The sequence below is a fragment of the Eucyclogobius newberryi genome, unplaced genomic scaffold (assembly GCF_026437365.1).
Source record: "Eucyclogobius newberryi isolate DKJ021-1_F unplaced genomic scaffold, fEucNew1.0.hap1 SCAF_13, whole genome shotgun sequence".
Lineage (NCBI taxonomy): Eukaryota > Metazoa > Chordata > Actinopteri > Gobiiformes > Gobiidae > Eucyclogobius > Eucyclogobius newberryi.
The window spans coordinates 17616349-17639009 of record NW_027315757.1 but is presented as its reverse complement, the minus strand read 5'-3'; the positions used below and the strand labels follow the sequence as shown (position 1 = coordinate 17639009).

General features: G+C 42.1%; 1 protein-coding gene across 1 annotated transcript in view; it reads left to right on the top strand.

Annotated features, from left to right (window-relative positions):
• Window positions 1–10211: 10211 nt before the first annotated feature.
• radil2a (Ras association and DIL domains 2a) overlaps window positions 10212–22661 on the top strand; it is a 79268-nt gene continuing 66818 nt past the window's right edge. Inside the window, exons 1-3 of the mRNA XM_072442779.1 lie at window positions 10212–10400; window positions 17323–17673; window positions 21448–21680. Coding sequence (XP_072298880.1) covers window positions 10270–10400; window positions 17323–17673; window positions 21448–21680 — 715 coding nt within the window. The 5' untranslated portion in view covers window positions 10212–10269. The remainder of the gene's footprint in view (window positions 10401–17322; window positions 17674–21447; window positions 21681–22661) is intronic.

Genomic DNA, 22661 nt, shown 5'->3' with positions numbered 1-22661 from the left:
TAAGATAAGATATTCCTTTATTGTCCCACATGGGGAAATTTCATTGGTGCAATGCAGGAAGATACAGAGGTAGATACAGAAGAAAAGAACAGAACACTTATAGGAAGTCTGAAAAACACTTTCAGTAGAAGATCTCCTATAAATAAAAACTCCCATAGACAAATAAATAAATACATAAATACCATTGCATGTGATCACGACAGTAATTACACATGAATATGTGTCACGACAGCACATAGATTGCACATGAATTTCACAGTAATTGCACAGCAATTGCACATATGACAGAATTGCACTTCAGTATTAGGTTAGGTCAGTATTGCGAGTGTTCAGTACTAACAGTTTTTGTTATAAAGTCTGACAGCAGCAGGAAGGAAAGACCTGCGAAACCTTTCCTTCACACAGCGAGGGTGGATCAGTCTCTCACTGAAGCTGCTCTCCAGAGCGGACAGAGTGACCTGCAGGGGGCGACACTCATGGTCCAGCATAGATGTGAGTTTAGCCAGGACCCTCCTGTCCCCCACCTCCTGCACCGAGTCCAGAGCACAGCCCAGGACGGAGCTGGACTTCTTGATGACTTTGTCCAGCTTCTTCCTCTCCCTCTCTGTGATGCTGCTGCTCCAGCAGGCCACACCTACAGGAGCTGATGCCAGCACAGAGTCATAGAAGGTCTTCAGGAGTGGCCCTGTCACTCCAAAAGACCTGAGTCTCCTCAGGAGGTAGAGCCGACTCTGGCTCTTCCTGTACAGTGCGTCTGTGTTATGAGTCCAGTCCAGTTTGTGGTTCAGATGAACACCCAGGTACTTGTATGAGTCACTCGCTCAATGTCCCGTCCCTGGATGTTCACTGGTAAGGGGGCAGTGGGGTGGTGTCTGCGGAAGTCCACCACCATCTCCTTGGTCTTCCCCGCGTTGATGAGGAGGTGGTTCCGCTGACACCAGTCCACAAAGTCCTGCTCCAGTCCTCTGTACTCCGCGTCATCGTCGTCCGTGATGAGTCCGATGATGGCAGAGTCGTCAGAGAACTTCTGCAGGACACAGCTGTCTGTGTCATGTCTGAAGTCTGCAGTGTAAAGGGTGAAGAGAAAGGGCGCGAGGACAGTGCCCTGGGGCGCCCCCACACTGCAGGTCCGAGTGTCAGACACAATCCCGGGCTCTCACAAACTGGGGTCAGTCTGTGAGGTAGTCCAGGATCCACTCTGCCAGGTCATACTCCACACCAGCCGTCTCCAGCTTGTCCCTCAGGAGCAGCGGCTGATGGTGTTGAAGGCGCTGGAAAGATCAAAGAACAGGATCCTCACAGAGCTGCCAGGCTTCTCCAGGTGAGAGAGAGAGCGGTGCAGCAGGGAGATGACGGCGTCCTCCACTCCGATGCCAGACCGATATGCAAACTGCAGCGGGTCCATGGCTGAGCTCACGGTGGAGCGGAGGTGGTCCAGGACCAGCCGCTCCAGTGTCTTCATCAGGTGGGACGTGAGAGCCACCGGCCTGAAGCTGTTGAGGTCTTTGGCGCGCAGTGTCTTGGGCACAGGTACCAGACAGGAGGTCTTCCAGACCTGTGGTACCACCCTCAGCTTCAGGCTCATGTTGAAGACATGCTCCATAACTCCACACAGTTCATCTGCGCAGGACTTAAGGAGCCTGGGGCTGATGCCGTCAGGTCCTGCTGCCTTCCTCACTTTAATCCTCTTCAGCTCACTCCTCACCTGTGCTGCTGTGACAGTCAGTGGTTGGCAGGGGGACCGTGTGCTGGGGGGATGGGTGAGTCCAGGCGAAGTGGGGAGCTGATGGTCCGGGGCAGATAAGCGAAGAGGAACAGATGTTCCACAGATATTATTATTATTATTATGTATGTCACTAATGGAACTAGAATAATATGTTATCATTTTAACCATGGCAAAACTGGCATTCTGTGTGTAACTGCGCATAAACTTGAAATATGTTGCATTTTAAAAAATTTTAAAATGCTGTTATTGTTTCACCCAAATGTCATGTAAAAGGTACTGCAATATTTGTCACAGTGAGACTTAACTTAACTTGGAATTCTTGTGAAGCTAGATCGATAAGTGAAGCTACTTTATGTGTGTAACTGATTAAAATAAATAAAATATGCTAAAACACTGCTCATCAAACGTTTGTACCAAGTGTGCCTGTTGTGAAATTATTGGGCGGCTCTCACACCCGTCTGTGGTGGATTTAAATTTAGTCAAGATATTTTTCAGTAATTCTTATGCATCTGGTTAGTTCACATCACACACTCTAGTCTCGTGGTTTCATTGCCAATTACTTATCACATTTTGCATTAATAAGATGCAATGTACCTTAATTCTTCACGAGAAAATTGAAAACTTTTAACTCTAGACGTTGAAATGACTTTGTAAACGGATGGACTGCTCGGGCTAGTTTTGGCGGCATACAATAAATCCACTTTATTCATATATACATTTAACAAAACCATAATATAATAGATCATGAACCAAATTGATACCAAAGTGCTGCACAATGGCTTTCTATGTTTAATGATGGTGCGTCACAACATGTCACTGATTGGAGCGTTCAGCGAAGAAGAGGCTAAATGTTATATAGTTTCGAGGAATTTTAATGTACATAAAAAAATAGACAATTGGACAGCCCAATTCCTATATTTGGTCCAAATGTGTGTCCAAATCACGGTTCACAAAAACAGGATCACGGATGTACTAAAATAAGGCTCGGGGTGGGTGGGGGGTGAGGTGCAAGGGGAGAGGAGGAGAGGAGAGAAGAGGAGAGGAGAGGAGAGGAGAGAAGAGGAGAAGAGGAGGAGAGAAGAGAAGAGGAGAGGAGAGAAGAGAAGAGGAGAGGAGGAGAGAAGAGGAGAGGAGAGGAGAGAAGAGGAGAGAAGAGAAGAGGAGAGAAGAGAAGAGGAGAGGAGAAGAGGAGGAGAGAAGAGGAGAGGAGGAGAGAAGAGAAGAGGAGAGGAGAGAAGAGGAGAGGAGGAGAGGAGGGTAGAGGAGGAGAGAAGACAAGAGGAGGGTAGAGGAGGAGATAAGAGGAGAGAAGAATAGGGTAGAGGAGGAGGAGGAGAGAAAGAGGGAGGAGAGGAGGGGGGGAGGAGGCGGTGGAGGAGGGGAGGAGGGAGAGAGAGAGAGGAGGAGGAGGATGAGGAGGAGGAGCGTTGATTTCACCAATAGAACCTGAAGAAAAGTCAAAGACTGTGATTGGTCAATAATTAGAACATGAAGAGGAAATAAATGAGTGTCTGTCCCAGAAGAATCAGACTGAGCCACGAAAACAGAGAAAAGCAGAGTTTGGACCTGGACTAAATGAAGCGTTTGCACTTCTATAAGAATATATTTAGTATTTAAGTCTATTTTAATACGATTTACGATTACAATTACGATTTAATACGATAAGATTTATTTCATCATTTAGTTTATATTTTTACTATTATTATTACTCTCATTAATGTTGCACCAAATATTTTCACAATTATTAAAATTAACTAAGTACTGAATGTATTTATTTATTTAAAGTTGAAACAATCCAAAGAGAAAAAATGAAATAAAAAAGCCTTAATTCTTCTTCTTGAAGAAAACAAAACATAAATAAATTATAATAACAATAAACATAAATTAAAAATAAATAAAATAATAAAATAATATAAATAAATAAAATAATATAAATAATATAAATAATATAAATAAATAAAATAAATAAAATAAATAAAATAAATAAAATAAATAAAATAAATAAAATAAATAAAATAAAATAAATAATAATTCAAAATGAATAAATAAATGACATATATTTTTGCTGTGCTCTGTTCATTATTGCTGTCTGTTGTAGGTCTGAACGGGGCCAGCAGGGGGCACTCTTGACACATGCACGGTGCATGTGCAGTCACGCGCTGGTCGTGGTGAGAGAGAACTCACAGCAGCCACAGATTCTCATCAAATACACTTTGATTATTATTTGGCCAAACTGATTTTCTAATGAGTGAGTTGACCTGACTTCACTGACCACACGAGCGGTCAGAGGTTTATGAACACACAAGCCTGTCGAGCAGTGCCAATCACAATCACAGTCACTGTCACTGTCACTGTCACAGTCACAGTCACAGTCACAGTCACAGTCACAGTCACTGTCACTGTCACTGTCACTGTCACTGTCACTGTCACTGTCACTGTCACTGTCACAGTCACAGTCACAGTCACAGTCACAGTCACAGTCACAGTCACAGTCACAGTCACAGTCACAGTCACTGTCACTGTCACTGTCACTGTCACTGTCACTGTCACAGTCACAGTCACAGTCACAGTCACTGTCACTGTCACTGTCACTGTCACTGTCACTGTCACTGTCACTGTCACTGTCACAGTCACAGTCACAGTCACAGTCACAGTCACAGTCACAGTCACTGTCACTGTCACTGTCACTGTCACTGTCACTGTCACTGTCACAGTCACAGTCACAGTCACAGTCACTGTCACTGTCACTGTCACTGTCACTGTCACTGTCACTGTCACAGTCACAGTCACAGTCACAGTCACAGTCACAGTCACAGTCACTGTCACTGTCACTGTCACTGTCACTGTCACTGTCACTGTCACTGTCACTGTCACTGTCACAGTCACAGTCACTGTCACTGTCACTGTCACTGTCACTGTCACTGTCACTGTCACTGTCACTGTCACTGTCACTGTCACAGTCACAGTCACAGTCACTGTCACTGTCACTGTCACTGTCACTGTCACTGTCACAGTCACAGTCACAGTCACAGTCACAGTCACAGTCACTGTCACTGTCACTGTCACTGTCACTGTCACTGTCACTGTCACTGTCACTGTCACTGTCACTGTCACAGTCACAGTCACAGTCACAGTCACAGTCACAGTCACAGTCACAGTCACAGTCACTGTCACTGTCACTGTCACTGTCACTGTCACTGTCACAGTCACAGTCACAGTCACAGTCACAGTCACAGTCACTGTCACTGTCACTGTCACTGTCACTGTCACTGTCACTGTCACTGTCACTGTCACTGTCACTGTCACAGTCACAGTCACAGTCACAGTCACAGTCACAGTCACAGTCACAGTCACAGTCACAGTCACTGTCACTGTCACTGTCACTGTCACTGTCACTGTCACTGTCACAGTCACAGTCACAGTCACAGTCACAGTCACAGTCACAGTCACAGTCACAGTCACAGTCACAGTCACAGTCACAGTCACAGTCACAGTCACTGTCACTGTCACTGTCACTGTCACTGTCACAATCACTATCACAATCAGAAAAGGTTTATTGCCGTTGTCAATGAACAGAATTCACAAACACAGGAAGTTGCTTTGGTGATTCAACATAAAACAATGAACAATGATAAAACAACCTGAATAAAGTCAAGAAAGCGATATAGAGATAAGAGTTATGTGTAAGAAAAACAATTTAAATCTCTTATAGGCTATATGAAAATAGGCTTATACTCTGTGCACAAAAAACACCAACAATACAAACATGAAAGAAAATAACCTGTATGCAAAAAAAGGATATGATGGCAAAAAATAAGTCCATTGTTTATTGGATGTATCTATTTTATTTATGTATTTATTTATTTTCCATGGTGCGATTTTTACACAACAAAAACATTGTTTGGCATGACCCACATAGTGTCAATGGTCATATTACACACCTGTAAACATACAACATACATAACACACAACATACATAACATGCATAACACACAACATACACAACATACATAACACACAACATACATAACACACAACATACACAACATACATAACACACAACATACACAACATACATAACACACAACATACATAACACACAACATACACAACATACATAACACACAACATACACAACATACATAACACACAACATACATAACATGCATAACACACAACATACACAACATACATAACACACAACATACATAACATGCATAACACACAACATACACAACATACACAACACATATAACACACAACATACACAACATACATAACACATAACATACATAACACACAACATACACAACATACATAACACACAACATACACAACATACATAACACATAACATACATAACACACAACATACACAACATACATAACACATAACATACATAACACACAACATACATAACATGCATAACACATAACATACACAACATACACAACACACATTACACACATAACACACAACATACACAACATACATAACACATAACATACATAACACACAACATACACAACATACATAACACACAACATACACAACATACATAACACATAACATACATAATACACAACATACATAACACACAACATACATAACACACAACATACACAGCATACACAACATACATAACACATAACATACATAACACACAACATACATAACACATAACATACACAACATACATAACACATAACATACATAACACACAACATACATAGCACACAACACACAACATACACAACATACATAACACACAACATATATAACACACAACATACATAACACATAACATACATAACACATAACATACATAACACATAACATACACAACAGACATAACACATAACACACAACATACATAACACACAACATACATAACACACAACACACATAACACACAACATACACAACATACATAACGAATAACATACATAACACACAACATACACAACATACATAACACACAACATACATAACACATAGCATACATAACACATAACATACATAACACAACATACATACCACACAACATACATAACACACAACATACATAACACACAACACACATAACACACAACATACATAACACATAACATACATAACACACAGCATACACAACATACATAACACATAACATACATAACACACAACATACACAACATACATAACACATAACATACATAACACACAACATACATAACACATAACATACATAACACACAACATACACAACATACATAACACATAACATACATAACACACAACATACATAACACACAACATACACAACATACATAACACACAACATACACAATATACATAACACATAACATACATAACACACAACATACACAACATACATAACACACAACATACACAACATACACAACATACATAACACATAACATACATTACACACAACATACACAACACAGATAACACATAACATACATAACACACAACATACACAACACACAACATACACAACATACACAACATACATAACACACACCATACACAACATACATAACACACAACATACACAACATACACAACACACAACATACACAACACACACAACATACACAACATACATAACACATAACATACATAACATACACAACATACACAACATACACAACATACATAACACATAACATACATAACACACACAACATACACAACATACATAACACATAACATACATAACATACACAACACACAACATACACAACACACAACATACACAACATACATAACACACAACATACATAACACACAACATACATAACACACAACATACACAACACACAACATACACAACATACATAACACATAACATACATAACACACAACATACACAACACACAACATACACAACATACACAACACACAACATACACAACATACATAACACACAACATACATAACACACAACATACACAACATACATAACACACAACATACACAACATACATAACACATAACATACATAACACACAACATACACAACATACATAACACATAACATACATAACACACAACATACATAACATGCATAACACATAACATACACAACATACACAACACACATAACATACATAACACACAGCATACACAACATACATAACACATAACATACATAACACACAACATACACAACATACATAACACACAACATACACAACATACATAACACATAACATACATAACACACAACATACACAACATACATAACACACAACATACACAACATACATAACACATAACATACATAACACACAACATACACACATAACATACATAACACACAACATACACAACATACATAACACACAACATACACAACATACATAACACATAACATACATAACACACAACATACACAACATACATAACACACAACATACATAACACACAACATACACAGCATACACAACATACATAACACATAACATACATAACACACAACATACATAACACATAACATACACAACATACATAACACATAACATACATAACACACAACATACATAGCACACAACACACAACATACACAACATATATAACACACAACATACATAACACATAACATACATAACACATAACATACATAACACACAACATACACAACATACATAACAAATAACATACATAACACACAACATACACAACATACATAACACACAACATACATAACACATACCATACATAACACATAACATACATAACACACAACATACATAACACAACATACATACCACACAACATACATAACACACAACATACATAACACACAACACACATAACACACAACATACATAACACATAACATACATAACACACAACATACACAACATACATAATACATAACACATAACATACATAACACACAACATACACAACATACATAACACACAACATACATAACACATAACATACATAACACATAACATACATAACACACAACATACACAACATACATAACACATAACATACATAACACACAACATACATAACATGCATAACACATAACATACACAACATACACAACACACATAACACACATAACACACAACATACACAACATACATAACACATAACATACATAACACACAACATACACAACATACATAACACATAACATACATAACACACAACATACATAACACATAACATACACAACATACATAACACATAACATACATAACACACAACATACATAGCACACAACACACAACATACACAACATACATAACACACAACATATATAACACACAACATACATAACACATAACATACATAACACATAACATACATAACACATAACATACACACCATACATAACACATAACACACAACATACATAACACACAACATACATAACACACAACACACATAACACACAACATACATAACAAATAACATACATAACACACAACATACACAACATACAAAACACACAACATAAATAACACATAACATACATAACACATAACATACATAACACACAACATACATAACACAACATACATACCACACAACATACATAACACACAACATACATAACACACAACACACATAACACACAACATACATAACACATAACATACATAACACACAACATACACAACATACATAACACATAACATACATAACACACAACATACACAACATACATAACACATAACATACATAACACACAACATACATAACACATAACATACATAACACACAACATACACAACATACATAACACATAACATACATAACACACAACATACACAACATACATAACACATAACATACATAACACACAACATACATAACACACAACATACATAACACACAACATACATAACACACAACATACACAACATACATAACACACAACATACATAACACACAACATACACAACATACATAACACACAACATACATCTCGACCCTCTCACCCTCAGGACCACCAGAGCAGGACTTCCCTCAGATCATCAGGCCCCTCCTCTTCTCCCGTGACGCGGCCCTTCGCCCCGCCCCCTCCGGCTGGCGTCTCCTCTTTTGCAGCAGGTTCTTCTTCTTCTTCTTCTTCTTCTTCTTCTTCTTCTTCTTCTAATTCTTCTTCTTCTTCTTCACTCCGGTTGGATCCACGCGTCAGGACGCGGCGCGTTCCTCTGTCAGAAGGTCAGAAAGTCCACGCGGGATCAGAAGAAGAAGTTTTGGACCTGTTTTGCGGCTTTCTCCGCGTGATTTTGGCTCAATTACGCACCGGAGACCGCTTCTTCTGGGGAAACTTTAAGGTGGAGCGCGTCTGGAGCAGTGATCTGAACATATCCGCGGTCACGTCCCGAACGGATTAAACTCGGGCCAAAAATGTCTCGTTTTCCGTGCGTCATTTGTCCACAAACACAGGCTTTTACGCGCGCGGGCGGAGAGGACGCGCGCTTCTGACCATCACGACAGCTCCAGCAGCACAAGCAGCAGTTCTCAGGTGGTTGTGTTATGTTTGGGTGGATTGAAGGAGCGCGAGCATGATTTCAGAGGAGAGGAACAGTCCCGTGGGGAACAAGCAGAGCCTGAACCTGTCCGTGGGTTTGTTGATCCGCTCCCCGAAGAGACGCCTCGCCAAACTGGGACGCAAAGCCAGCAATGGATCCCTGCAGTGAGTATCTGCTCAGGAGCTGCTCAGGAGCTGCTCAGGAGCTGCTCAGGAGCTGCTCAGGAGCTGCTCAGGAGCTGCTCAGGAGCTGCTCAGGAGCTGCTCAGGGGCTTCACGGGGAACATCACTCTACTGCTGTTAGTTTAGTGATGTCAGTTCAAGTTAGAGAGAATACATGTGGGAAATGACTTTTAGAAGTGGGATTTATGTCGGATTTGTGCAACAGTTTTTTGTTTTTTTAATGGTTCGAATTTGTAGGAAAGGTTTATATGAAAATACAAATTAATTATACAAAAAGCACTGTAATTATACAAAAAGCACTGCAGCGTGTCGTGCAGTGTGAGGAGAGTAAGGGCCCTCAGGACAAACGTGTCGTGCAGTGTGAGGAGAGTAAGGGCCCTCAGGACAAACGTGTCGTGCAGTGTGAGGAGAGTAAGGGCCCTCAGGACAAACGTGTCATGCAGTGTGAGGAGAGTAAGGGCCCTCAGGACAAACGTGTCATGCAGTGTGAGGAGAGTAAGGGCCCTCAGGACAAACGTGTCGTGCAGTGTGAGGAGAGTAAGGGCCCTCAGGACAAACGTGTCGTGCAGTGTGAGGAGAGTAAGGGCCCTCAGGACAAACGTGTCGTGCAGTGTGAGGAGAGTAAGGGCCCTCAGGACAAACGTGTCATGCAGTGTGAGGAGAGTAAGGGCCCTCAGGACAAACGTGTCATGCAGTGTGAGGAGAGTAAGGGCCCTCAGGACAAACGTGTCGTGCAGTGTGAGGAGAGTAAGGGCCCTCAGGACAAACGTGTCGTGCAGTGTGAGGAGAGTAAGGGCCCTCAGGACAAACGTGTCGTGCAGTGTGAGGGGAGTAAGGGCCCTCAGGACAAACGTGTCGTGCAGTGTGAGGAGAGTAAGGGCCCTCAGGACAAACGTGTCGTGCAGTGTGAGGGGAGTAAGGGCCCTCAGGACAAACGTGTCGTGCAGTGTGAGGGGAGTAAGGGCCCTCAGGACAAACGTGTCGTGCAGTGTGAGGGGAGTAAGGGCCCTCAGGACAAACGTGTCGTGCAGTGTGAGGAGAGTAAGGGCCCTCAGGACAAACGTGTCGTGCAGTGTGAGGAGAGTAAGGGCCCTCAGGACAAACGTGTCGTGCAGTGTGAGGGGAGTAAGGGCCCTCAGGACAAACGTGTCGTGCAGTGTGAGGGGAGTAAGGGCCCTCAGGACAAACGTGTCATGCAGTGTGAGGGGAGTAAGGGCCCTCAGGACAAACGTGTCGTGCAGTGTGAGGAGAGTAAGGGCCCTCAGGACAAACGTGTCGTGCAGTGTGAGGGGAGTAAGGGCCCTCAGGACAAACGTGTCGTGCAGTGTGAGGGGAGTAAGGGCCCTCAGGACAAACGTGTCGTGCAGTGTGAGGGGAGTAAGGGCCCTCAGGACAAACGTGTCGTGCAGTGTGAGGAGAGTAAGGGCCCTCAGGACAAACGTGTCGTGCAGTGTGAGGAGAGTAAGGGCCCTCAGGACAAACGTGTCGTGCAGTGTGAGGGGAGTAAGGGCCCTCAGGACAAACGTGTCGTGCAGTGTGAGGAGAGTAAGGGCCCTCAGGACAAACGTGTCGTGCAGTGTGAGGGGAGTAAGGGCCCTCAGGACAAACGTGTCGTGCAGTGTGAGGGGAGTAAGGGCCCTCAGGACAAACGTGTCGTGCAGTGTGAGGAGAGTAAGGGCCCTCAGGACAAACGTGTCGTGCAGTGTGAGGGGAGTAAGGGCCCTCAGGACAAACGTGTCGTGCAGTGTGAGGAGAGTAAGGGCCCTCAGGACAAACGTGTCGTGCAGTGTGAGGGGAGTAAGGGCCCTCAGGACAAACGTGTCGTGCAGTATGAGGGGAGTAAGGGCCCTCAGGACAAACGTGTCATGCAGTGTGAGGAGAGTAAGGGCCCTCAGGACAAACGTGTCGTGCAGTGTGAGGGGAGTAAGGGCCCTCAGGACAAACGTGTCGTGCAGTGTGAGGGGAGTAAGGGCCCTCAGGACAAACGTGTCATGCAGTGTGAGGAGAGTAAGGGCCCTCAGGACAAACGTGTCATGCAGTGTGAGGAGAGTAAGGGCCCTCAGGACAAACGTGTCGTGCAGTGTGAGGGGAGTAAGGGCCCTCAGGACAAACGTGTCGTGCAGTGTGAGGAGAGTAAGGGCCCTCAGGACAAACGTGTCATGCAGTGTGAGGGGAGTAAGGGCCCTCAGGACAAACGTGTCGTGCAGTGTGAGGGGAGTAAGGGCCCTCAGGACAAACGTGTCTTGCAGTGTGAGGAGAGTAAGGGCCCTCAGGACAAACGTGTCGTGCAGTGTGAGGGGAGTAAGGGCCCTCAGGACAAACGTGTCATGCAGTGTGAGGAGAGTAAGGGCCCTCAGGACAAACGTGTCGTGCAGTGTGAGGAGAGTAAGGGCCCTCAGGACAAACGTGTCGTGCAGTGTGAGGGGAGTAAGGGCCCTCAGGACAAACGTGTCTTGCAGTGTGAGGAGAGTAAGGGCCCTCAGGACAAACGTGTCGTGCAGTGTGAGGAGAGTAAGGGCCCTCAGGACAAACGTGTCGTGCAGTGTGAGGGGAGTAAGGGCCCTCAGGACAAACGTGTCGTGCAGTGTGAGGAGAGTAAGGGCCCTCAGGACAAACGTGTCATGCAGTGTGAGGAGAGTAAGGGCCCTCAGGACAAACGTGTCATGCAGTGTGAGGGGAGTAAGGGCCCTCAGGACAAACGTGTCGTGCAGTGTGAGGGAAGTAAGGGCCCTCAGGACAAACGTGTCATGCAGTGTGAGGAGAGTAAGGGCCCTCAGGACAAACGTGTCATGCAGTGTGAGGGGAGTAAGGGCCCTCAGGACAAACGTGTCATGCAGTGTGAGGGGAGTAAGGGCCCTCAGGACAAACGTGTCATGCAGTGTGAGGAGAGTAAGGGCCCTCAGGACAAACGTGTCGTGCAGTGTGAGGGGAGTAAGGGCCCTCAGGACAAACGTGTCATGCAGTGTGAGGAGAGTAAGGGCCCTCAGGACAAACGTGTCGTGCAGTGTGAGGAGAGTAAGGGCCCTCAGGACAAACGTGTCGTGCAGTGTGAGGGGAGTAAGGGCCCTCAGGACAAACGTGTCGTGCAGTGTGAGGGGAGTAAGGGCCCTCAGGACAAACGTGTCGTGCAGTGTGAGGGGAGTAAGGGCCCTCAGGACAAACGTGTCGTGCAGTGTGAGGAGAGTAAGGGCCCTCAGGACAAACGTGTCGTGCAGTGTGAGGAGAGTAAGGGCCCTCAGGACAAACGTGTCGTGCAGTGTGAGGAGAGTAAGGGCCCTTGTCCTGCAGTGTGAGGGGAGTAAGGGCCCTCAGGACAAACGTGTCATGCAGTGTGAGGGGAGTAAGGGCCCTCAGCACAAACGTGTCATGCAGTGTGCGGAGAGTAAGGGCCCTCAGGACAAACGTGTCATGCAGTGTGAGGAGAGTAAGGGCCCTCAGGACAAACGTGTCGTCCTCTGTGTCCTGCTGGAGTCAGGAGAACTCTGGAGACACACGCTGGTTACTGTGATATTATGGATTGTACTGTAGTAGAAGTATGTGTCCTGTTCAGTTTGGTCTGGACAGTGTTGGGAAGTAACTGAATATGAACAAGTGTACAGAGAATACTTACTCAGAGTACTATAGTTTACTCTGTATTCAGGAACAGTAACTCTATCATTTGGTGAAGTACAGTTACTTTTCTAAACTCAGAATAACTCTGCTCTGAAATAGTGAGAAAAACAGAAAACGCAGCTCTTAAAGTGAGAACGTTTGGTTTTTCCTTCTGGAATTTACGATAAACGTTCTTTAATCTTAGAATGAATCCAAAAGCAAATGAAGAAACAAAGACAAGAAGATTTTGTGTTTTTTAAATTCTAATATAATAGAACTCAACGTAAAAGTATTCTCAGTGTTCTAAAAACTAAACTAAAACTAAACTTTAAACTAAACTATAGACCAAACTGTAAACTAAACTGTAGACTAAACTGTAAACTAAACTAAACTAAACTAAATTGTAGACTAAACTGTAAACTAAACTGTAAACTAAACTGTAAACTAAACTAAACTAAACTAAACTGTAGACTAAACTGTAAACTAAACTGTAGACTAAACTGTAAACTAAACTTTAGACTAAACTTTAGACTAAACTGTAAACTAAACTGTAGACTAAACTATCCATCCATCCATTTTCTAACTAAACTAAACTGTAAACTAAACTATACTAAACTGTAGACTAAACTGTAAACTGAACTAAACTAAACTAAACTGTAAACTAAACTGCAGACTAAACTGTAAACTAAACTGTAAACTAAACTGTAAACTAAACTGTAGACTAAACTGTAGACTAAACTGTAGACTAAACTGTAGACTAAACTGTAGACTAAACTGTAAACTAAACTGTAAACTAAACTGTAAACTAAACTGTGAACTAAACTGTAAACTAAACTGTAAACTGCAGACTAAACTGTAAACTAAACTGCAGACTAAACTGTAAACTAAACTGTAGACTAAACTGTAGACTAAACTGTAGACTAAACTGTAGACTAAACTGTAGACTAAACTGTAAACTAAACTGTAGACTAAACTGTAAACTAAACTAAACTGTAGACTAAACTGTAGACTAAACTGTAGACTAAACTGTAGACTAAACTGTAAACTAAACTGTAAACTAAACTGTAAACTAAACTGTAGACTAAACTGTAGACTAAACTGTAAACTAAACTAAACTGTAGACTAAACTGTAAACTAAACTAAACTGTAGACTAAACTGTAGACTAAACTGTAGACTAAACTGTAGACTAAACTGTAGACTAAACTGTAAACTAAACTGTAAACTAAACTGTAAACTAAACTGTAAACTAAACTGTAAACTAAACTGTAGACTAAACTGTAAACTAAACTAAACTGTAGACTAAACTGTAAACTAAACTAAACTGTAGACTAAACTGTAGACTAAACTGTAGACTAAACTGTAAACTAAACTGTAAACTAAACTGTAGACTAAACTGTAAACTAAACTGTAGACTAAACTGTAGACTAAACTGTAAACTAAACTAAACTGTAGACTAAACTGTAAACTAAACTGTAAACTAAACTGTAGACTAAACTGTAAACTAAACTAAACAGTAGACTAAACTGTAAACTAAACTCTAAACTAAACTGTAAACTAAACTGTAAACTAAACTGTAGACTAAACTGTAAACTAAACTAAACTGTAGACTAAACTGTAGACTAAACTGTAGACTAAACTGTAGACTAAACTGTAGAGTAAACTGTAAACTAAACTGTAGACTAAACTGCAGATTAAACTGTAAACTAAACTGTAAACTAAACTGCAGACTAAACTGTAAACTAAACTGTAAACTAAACTGTAAACTAAACTGCAAACTTAATTGTAAACTAAACTGCAGACTAAACTGTAAACTAAACTGCAGACTAAACTGTAAACTAAACTGCAGACTAAACTGTAAACTAAACTGTAAACTAAACTGTAGATTAAACTGCAGACTAAACTGTAAACTAAACTGTAAACTAAACTGTAGACTAAACTGTAAACTGAACTAAACTAAACTAAACTAAACTGTAAACTAAACTGCAGACTAAACTGTAAACTAAACTGTAAACTAAACTGTAGACTAAACTGTAAACTAAACTGTAGACTAAACTGTAAACTAAACTGTAAACTAAACTTTAGACTAAACTGTAGACTAAACTGTAACCTAAACTGTAAACTGCAGACTAAACTGCAGACTAAACTGCAGACTAAACTGCAGACTAAACTGCAGACTAAACTGCAGACTAAACTGCAGACTAAACTGTAGACTAAACTGTAGACTAAACTGTAAACTAAACTGTAAACTAAACTATAGACTAAACTGTAGACTAAACTGTAAACTGTAGACTAAACTGTAAATTAAACTGTAGACTAAACTGTAAACTAAACTGCAGACTAAACTGCAGACTAAACTGTAAACTAAACTGTAAACTAAACTGTAAACTAAACTGCAGACTAAACTGTAAACTAAACTGTAGACTAAACTGTAAACTAAACTGCAGACTAAACTGTAAACTAAACTGTAAACTAAACTGCAGACTAATCTGTAAACTAAACTGTAAACTTAATTGTAAACTAAACTGCAGACTAAACTGTAAACTAAACTGTAAACTAAACTGTAAACTAAACTGCAGACTAAACTGCAGACTAAACTGTAAACTAAACTGTAAACTAAACTGTAGACTAAACTGTAAACTAAACTGTAAACTAAACTGTAGACTACACTGTAAACTAAACTAAACTAAACTGTAAACTAAACTGTAAACTAAACTGTAAACTAAACTGTAGATTAAACTGTAAACTAAACTGTAAACTAAACTGTAGACTACACTGTAAACTAAACTGTAAACTAAACTGTAAACTAAACTGAACTTGACATTGACGAGAAATGCACTGACTAAAAATCATTGCAAAATCTGGGTCATTACATCCACAGATCCACTGTCTTTTGAAACATGGAAATAGAAGAGCAATGAAGCTAAAAAAATTATATTCGATTTGAGAAAATATATTATGATTTTTACAAAAGGAGAAAGTTAAATTGAGAACTTGGCGACAATTTTACTTCAATTTATCAGCCCTAAATATTGAAATAGGCAAATATCAAAGAAACAAAATACTTATTAGACCTGCAGTGTGGGGAAGAATACTACAAAAAAATGTATTAAGTTATAGAATTATGTTAAAACGCATTATATTATAGTGTAGTATTTTACCAGTACAGTGCAGTACATGATCAAACCCTTCAGTGTACAGTATATTCCTTCCCAGAACACAAATACTCCAAATATTCTGTGTATTTTGGGTACTTCAGTATTCACTTCCAAACGCTGAAACCCCCTTGTGTTTTCGCCCTCGCCCTCTCCGCAGATCCACCCAGTCCGACAGCGCCGCCCGCCCCTCGGAGAGCGTCGGCGTCCGGCAGCCCGCCAAAAGCAAGATCCGTCGCCACAACAACCGCCTCTCCAGCGTCTTCAACCGCAGCCCCAACCTCCGGGACTCTAGGGCGGGGCGGCGGGGCGACGGCGGCGGTCCGGACGGCGGCAGCCTGAGCGGCGACCGGCACGCTCCCGACGACCCCGGCGAGCTGTCCCATCGGAGGTCGGCGCCGGGGATCCTGAAGGTGTTCGGCGGCGACATCTGCCAAGGGACGCACTACAAGAGCGTCCTGGCCACGGTCCAGTCGGAGGCCAAGGAGCTGGTGAAGGAGGCGCTGGACAGGTGAGTCAGGGGTTGTCACGGTAACGATGAGGGGATGGGACGACGCGGACCAACTTTCGATGGCGTTTGAGAAAGAGAACGTTAAAGGCCATCACAAAAAAATGGATGACACACACTGCACCAACAATAATGGACTGGACCGACTCAGGGCCAGCCCAGCCTATAAGCGAACTAAGCAGCCGCGTAGGGCCCCGAGGCTTTAATAGGGCCCCCAATCTGGCAACCCGTTTTATGCGAAGTGCAAGCGCAGCGTGCACCACTAGTGTAGTAGCGCTGCTGGCGCGGCAGCGCACACAGCGGTAACATATAACGCACAAACCGCATTTATTTGTAATGACAATCTGGCAACCAAGGCATCAAACCTGCGCTGATTGGGCAACTTCATTGTGCGCGAGCAGAACGAGAGCAAAACATAAACACAACAGAACGTGGTCCTCATGTCCAGAGGAATATATCCCCCCGATGCCGAAAAACGAAAGAAGAAACTTCTTGACGATGTAAAGAAACTGCAAACTCAACAACACTCTCCAGGTATTGAACTTCTCTTACAAAGAGACGGTTAATGCTGCTGTTTGAAACAACACGATTCTGTCACGTTAGTTCGCTCAGGCTGGAGGCGACGAGAGCTCTGCCCCGCGCATTATATGTGTCTGAATGAAAGATAATAAGCTTAACATTTACACCAGCCCGGGAGTGTTAGCTGCAGGTGAGGCCGGGGAGGGGCGTCTATGCCCCGGTCACTAAGAGGCGGGGATCCGGTCCGGACGAGCGCCGTCTCGTCCAGAACCTCTGATGTGAGACTTTGGAGTGAACAGTGTGCGGCCCCTGTCCCGGGCCCCTGTCCCGGGCCCCTGTCCCGGGCCCCTGTCCCCTGTCCCGGGCCCCTGTCCCTGTCCCGGGCCCCTGTCCCGGGCCCCTGAGCAGCCTCAGTCAGAGATGAGCGGGTTTGAGTTTGCGTCCCTCTCTCTCACATCACCATGTGTGAGATCAATCGTGACTCGTGGTGTCTGTTTTACTTTGACTTCTTAAAGTGCAATAAGAGGAACGTAAAGGTTTATGCACGTAAGTTCCATCAGCCAATCACATCGCAGCATTGTTTCACGCAGGAGTCCAGTGTGTGATGTTCTGATCAGAACAAACATTTATATTGTAATTAACTTTTAATAGAGCAATAAAACATTTAAATTTATTTAAAAAGCATCATTAGACTATTTGTTATAATAATATATTTTTATACAAAAGTGGCAAAGTTGCAGAAACGCAGTCTCTTCACTATAGCGAGGTTTGGACCTTCACTTCTAGTTCTGTTCATTCTCTGGGAATAATATGTTTGCACTGTTTTATCAGTGTTAATTGTTAATCAAGCAATGCTTATGCCATTTGTTTAATTTAATATAACTTGTTTTGTCACTTTAGCAAGAAGGAACAGTTGGGAGCTGTAAAAGATAAATTAGTAAGGATAACTATTACTTTTACATTTTCAGTTAAAATGAATCAATTTGACCGTAAGTATTTTTCATAGCCAATATTGTATTGAGTAATTAAGTACACTAATGTATTAATAACTGGCTTTAATCATTTTCTCCTGGCACAGTTTCATCACATCATCATTTTATAGCATTACAACCTCAACATTTTACTCTTACTTTAGCCGGCCGGACCACATTAAAATGCAGCTGAAGACCCAAAAAAGGTCTGAAAATCTCTGGGGGAGGGCCCCCAGACCCCCCTGTTCATTCATTTAAACTAATGTGCTAATGTGGCTGTCGACCCTTAACGCCCACAAATACGCCCAAAAACATATCTGGGATGTGTGTTATTTGTACAGGGAGTAGAGGTGATGTCAGCGGAATACCAAGTTGCATTGTGGGATTTAAGTTAGCAATATTTGAGCTTGTGAGGTGTTGAGAATAAACTAACTGGCAAACGGATGCCCTGGAGTTTTGGTGCTCTTTGTTTGCGTTGAAGAAAGTTCCCATATGTGAATTGTTTACTGACAATGGCAATAAAACTGATTCTGATGACGTGGTGAGGGGCCCCCAAAAATGTTTTCGCTTGGGGCCCCCTGAAGGCTTGGGCCGGCCCTGGACCGACATCATAATGGACATACGGAAAATGGAAAAAACATATGGACTGAACTTAGAAATGGACAAATTTGACATAAACTGGACTAAATGGGACTCACATTATGGATCAGGTGTGCGTTACTGGATGCATTATTCTAAAAACACTCATCTCAAACAAAACACTCATCTCAAACAATACACACTTAGTATTTTCTCTGGTACCGCCCACTCCGCACTTTTTTCTTTTTTTCTTTTTTTTTTTTTTTTTTCTTTCCTTTTTTTTTTCTTTTTTCCTTTTTTATTTTTTTCTCTTTTTTTTTCTTCTTTTTCTTCTCCCTGCCGTTGCTGTTTTGATTGGTCTGTGTTTTTTCTTTCAACAAAAAAAATAATAAAAAAAAAAGAGAGAGAGAGAGAACGTGATCAAAGTGTCGCGTTCAAGCTTTGATGTTCAGGGTGAAGAGAAAGCGGAAGGATTAAGCGCGAAAAACAGGAAAAATACTGCGATTAGACTTGAATGTGTTAATTGTGTTCACGGTGGGGAAGTCCCGATTTTTAGTGTGCAGTGATTATTGTGGGAATAAACGCGATTATTTGACGATTATTTGCGATTATTGACCAAAACGACAGTAAAATCCTAAATGTTCTTCTCTCTTTGTTTTCTTGACATAAACAAGATTTACATTTGTTTTTAATGAGGAAAGGCTGAGCAGAACAGACTTTATTTTGCTTCTGAAATCGTCACATATATTTGAATTTAACTAAAAAATACCTTATTTAGTTACAAAATTGCTACTTTTCTATGAATTGTAGAAAAAGGTTCAGTTGTATCATCTGGACTCAGTTTAGATCTTTTTCTAAACTGAGTCCAGATGATACAACTGAACCTTTTTCTACAATGGAACACTCCTGGACAAATGAGGGATTACACCGACACTTTTCTATAAATTGAATAAAAAATGAGAACGACTGAAACTAGTTGTTTTAGTAATCGACAAGTTAGACCCCAATGAGACTGTGCAAGATATTTATTGATACTAAAACTAGAACCGATACTGAAAAGAATATGAAAAGGACTAAATTATTATTTAGAATTGTCTTTATCCCTGAACTGGTTTAACGGAGCGCACACACAATTACCACAGCAAAATAAACCAGGACTAAGCCAGGATTAAACCAGGACTAAACCAGAACTAAACCAGAACTAAACCAGGTCTAAACCAGGTCTAAACCAGGTCTAAACCAGGTCTAAACCAGGACTAAACCAGGACTAAACCAGGACTAAACCAGGACTAAACCAGGACAAAACCAGGTCTAAAACAGGTCTAAAACAGGTCTAAAACAGGTCTAAACCAGGACTAAACCAGGACTAAACCAGGACTAAACCAGGACTAAACCAGGACTAAACCAGGACTGAACCAGGACTAAACCAGGACAAAACCAGGACAAAACCAGGTCTAAACCAGACAAATGTGAACGCCCCCTAAGACCAGTGGTAATTTTAAAGAAAGTACTATTATTTTAAGTATTTTCAAAACCAGGCACAAAGTATCAATATCAAGTTGGAAATGTTCATATTTTTTATAAAAAAGGGCAGTAGTCTTTGGAATTTAGACATGTCCATCGACCAACTGACCCAGCGATAAAGACCTGCCGCTCGATGAAGCGGGTGACGGACCCTCCACGAGCCTCTGAACACGTCCATGTCCAGGTACTCTCTGGAGACGGAGGACCCCGGCGACTACGTGCTGTGCGACGCCATTGGCCGGACGGTGGAGAACCAGTGGGCGAGGGAGTGTTCCCGCGCCGTCGGCGACTCCGAGAAGCCGCTCGTCCTCCAGTCGCTGTGGAAACCCAAAGACGGTTTCTCCCGACGCTTCGAGCTCCAGCGCCGGGTGAGCGTGGAGGAGCGGAGCCCGAAGAACCGAGACGTGGTGACGGCAGGTGAGGACGCCCCTTTTAAACTCACGCCGCGACGCTTAAATACAGGTTCAAACCGCCACAAAAACGTGTTCTCGGCACAAAAGATGCTCCCGTTGGTTTGGAATTTCGCGGGGTTTCTCATTTGGATCGACGGACGCATGTTTAACGCAGGTTTTATCTTTTGCAAACAATGTAACGTGAACAAGAAGAACATGAAAACCTGCTTTATTTTACCGTCGCTCCTCAGGTCGCAACTCAGGAGTTCGGGCAATCAATGGAAAGATCCTACGAGTCCTACGAAATTGTCCGTTGGCGGTTTTCGAGCCGAGAAGTCCAAAGTCGATCCTTTGTCAGTAAAAAACTAAAAGAAATCAGACTTTGGAGGAAGAAATATGAATATTATCTGTGTTAAATGGCACAGATTAAAGAAATGTACAGTTGATGTTCATGAAATCATTACCAAAAGCAATTTTTTCCCCCTTTGTTTTTGGAAAGACCAAATTAAATCGAAAAACGAGATTGATCAATATAAGTTGAAAAAAATGTATTATTATTTTTTTCCCATATCGCTCAGGCCTAGCTAGAGTTTTCTGTGTAGCTTTGGCACAGCAAAGCATATGCTAATCAGAATAATCGCTCGTTTTAATCATCGGTAATCGTTTTCGAACTGCGAACAGACTCTGACGCAAACATTGCCGCTATTTCTGCAACGATACGAGAGCAATTTCAATTATTTCCCCCCAAATTTCAATCTTTCCAAACCCGTTCCACTTCAAACCGGACAAAGGGAGCGGTGAAGTCCCATTTCGCTTCACGCTCAACAAAGAGTTACGGGAACATCCTTCAGCCCCAAACGGAATAACGGTCGACACCGGAGCCTTTGTTTACATTTCAACGCAAACGTACGTCCAGTTCTATGTATATTATGAGCGTGTTCTGCCGGACGACGCCTGTGAAAGGTTCTCCGGGAGTGTTCCGTGCGATGAGCGAGCGCAGAACGTC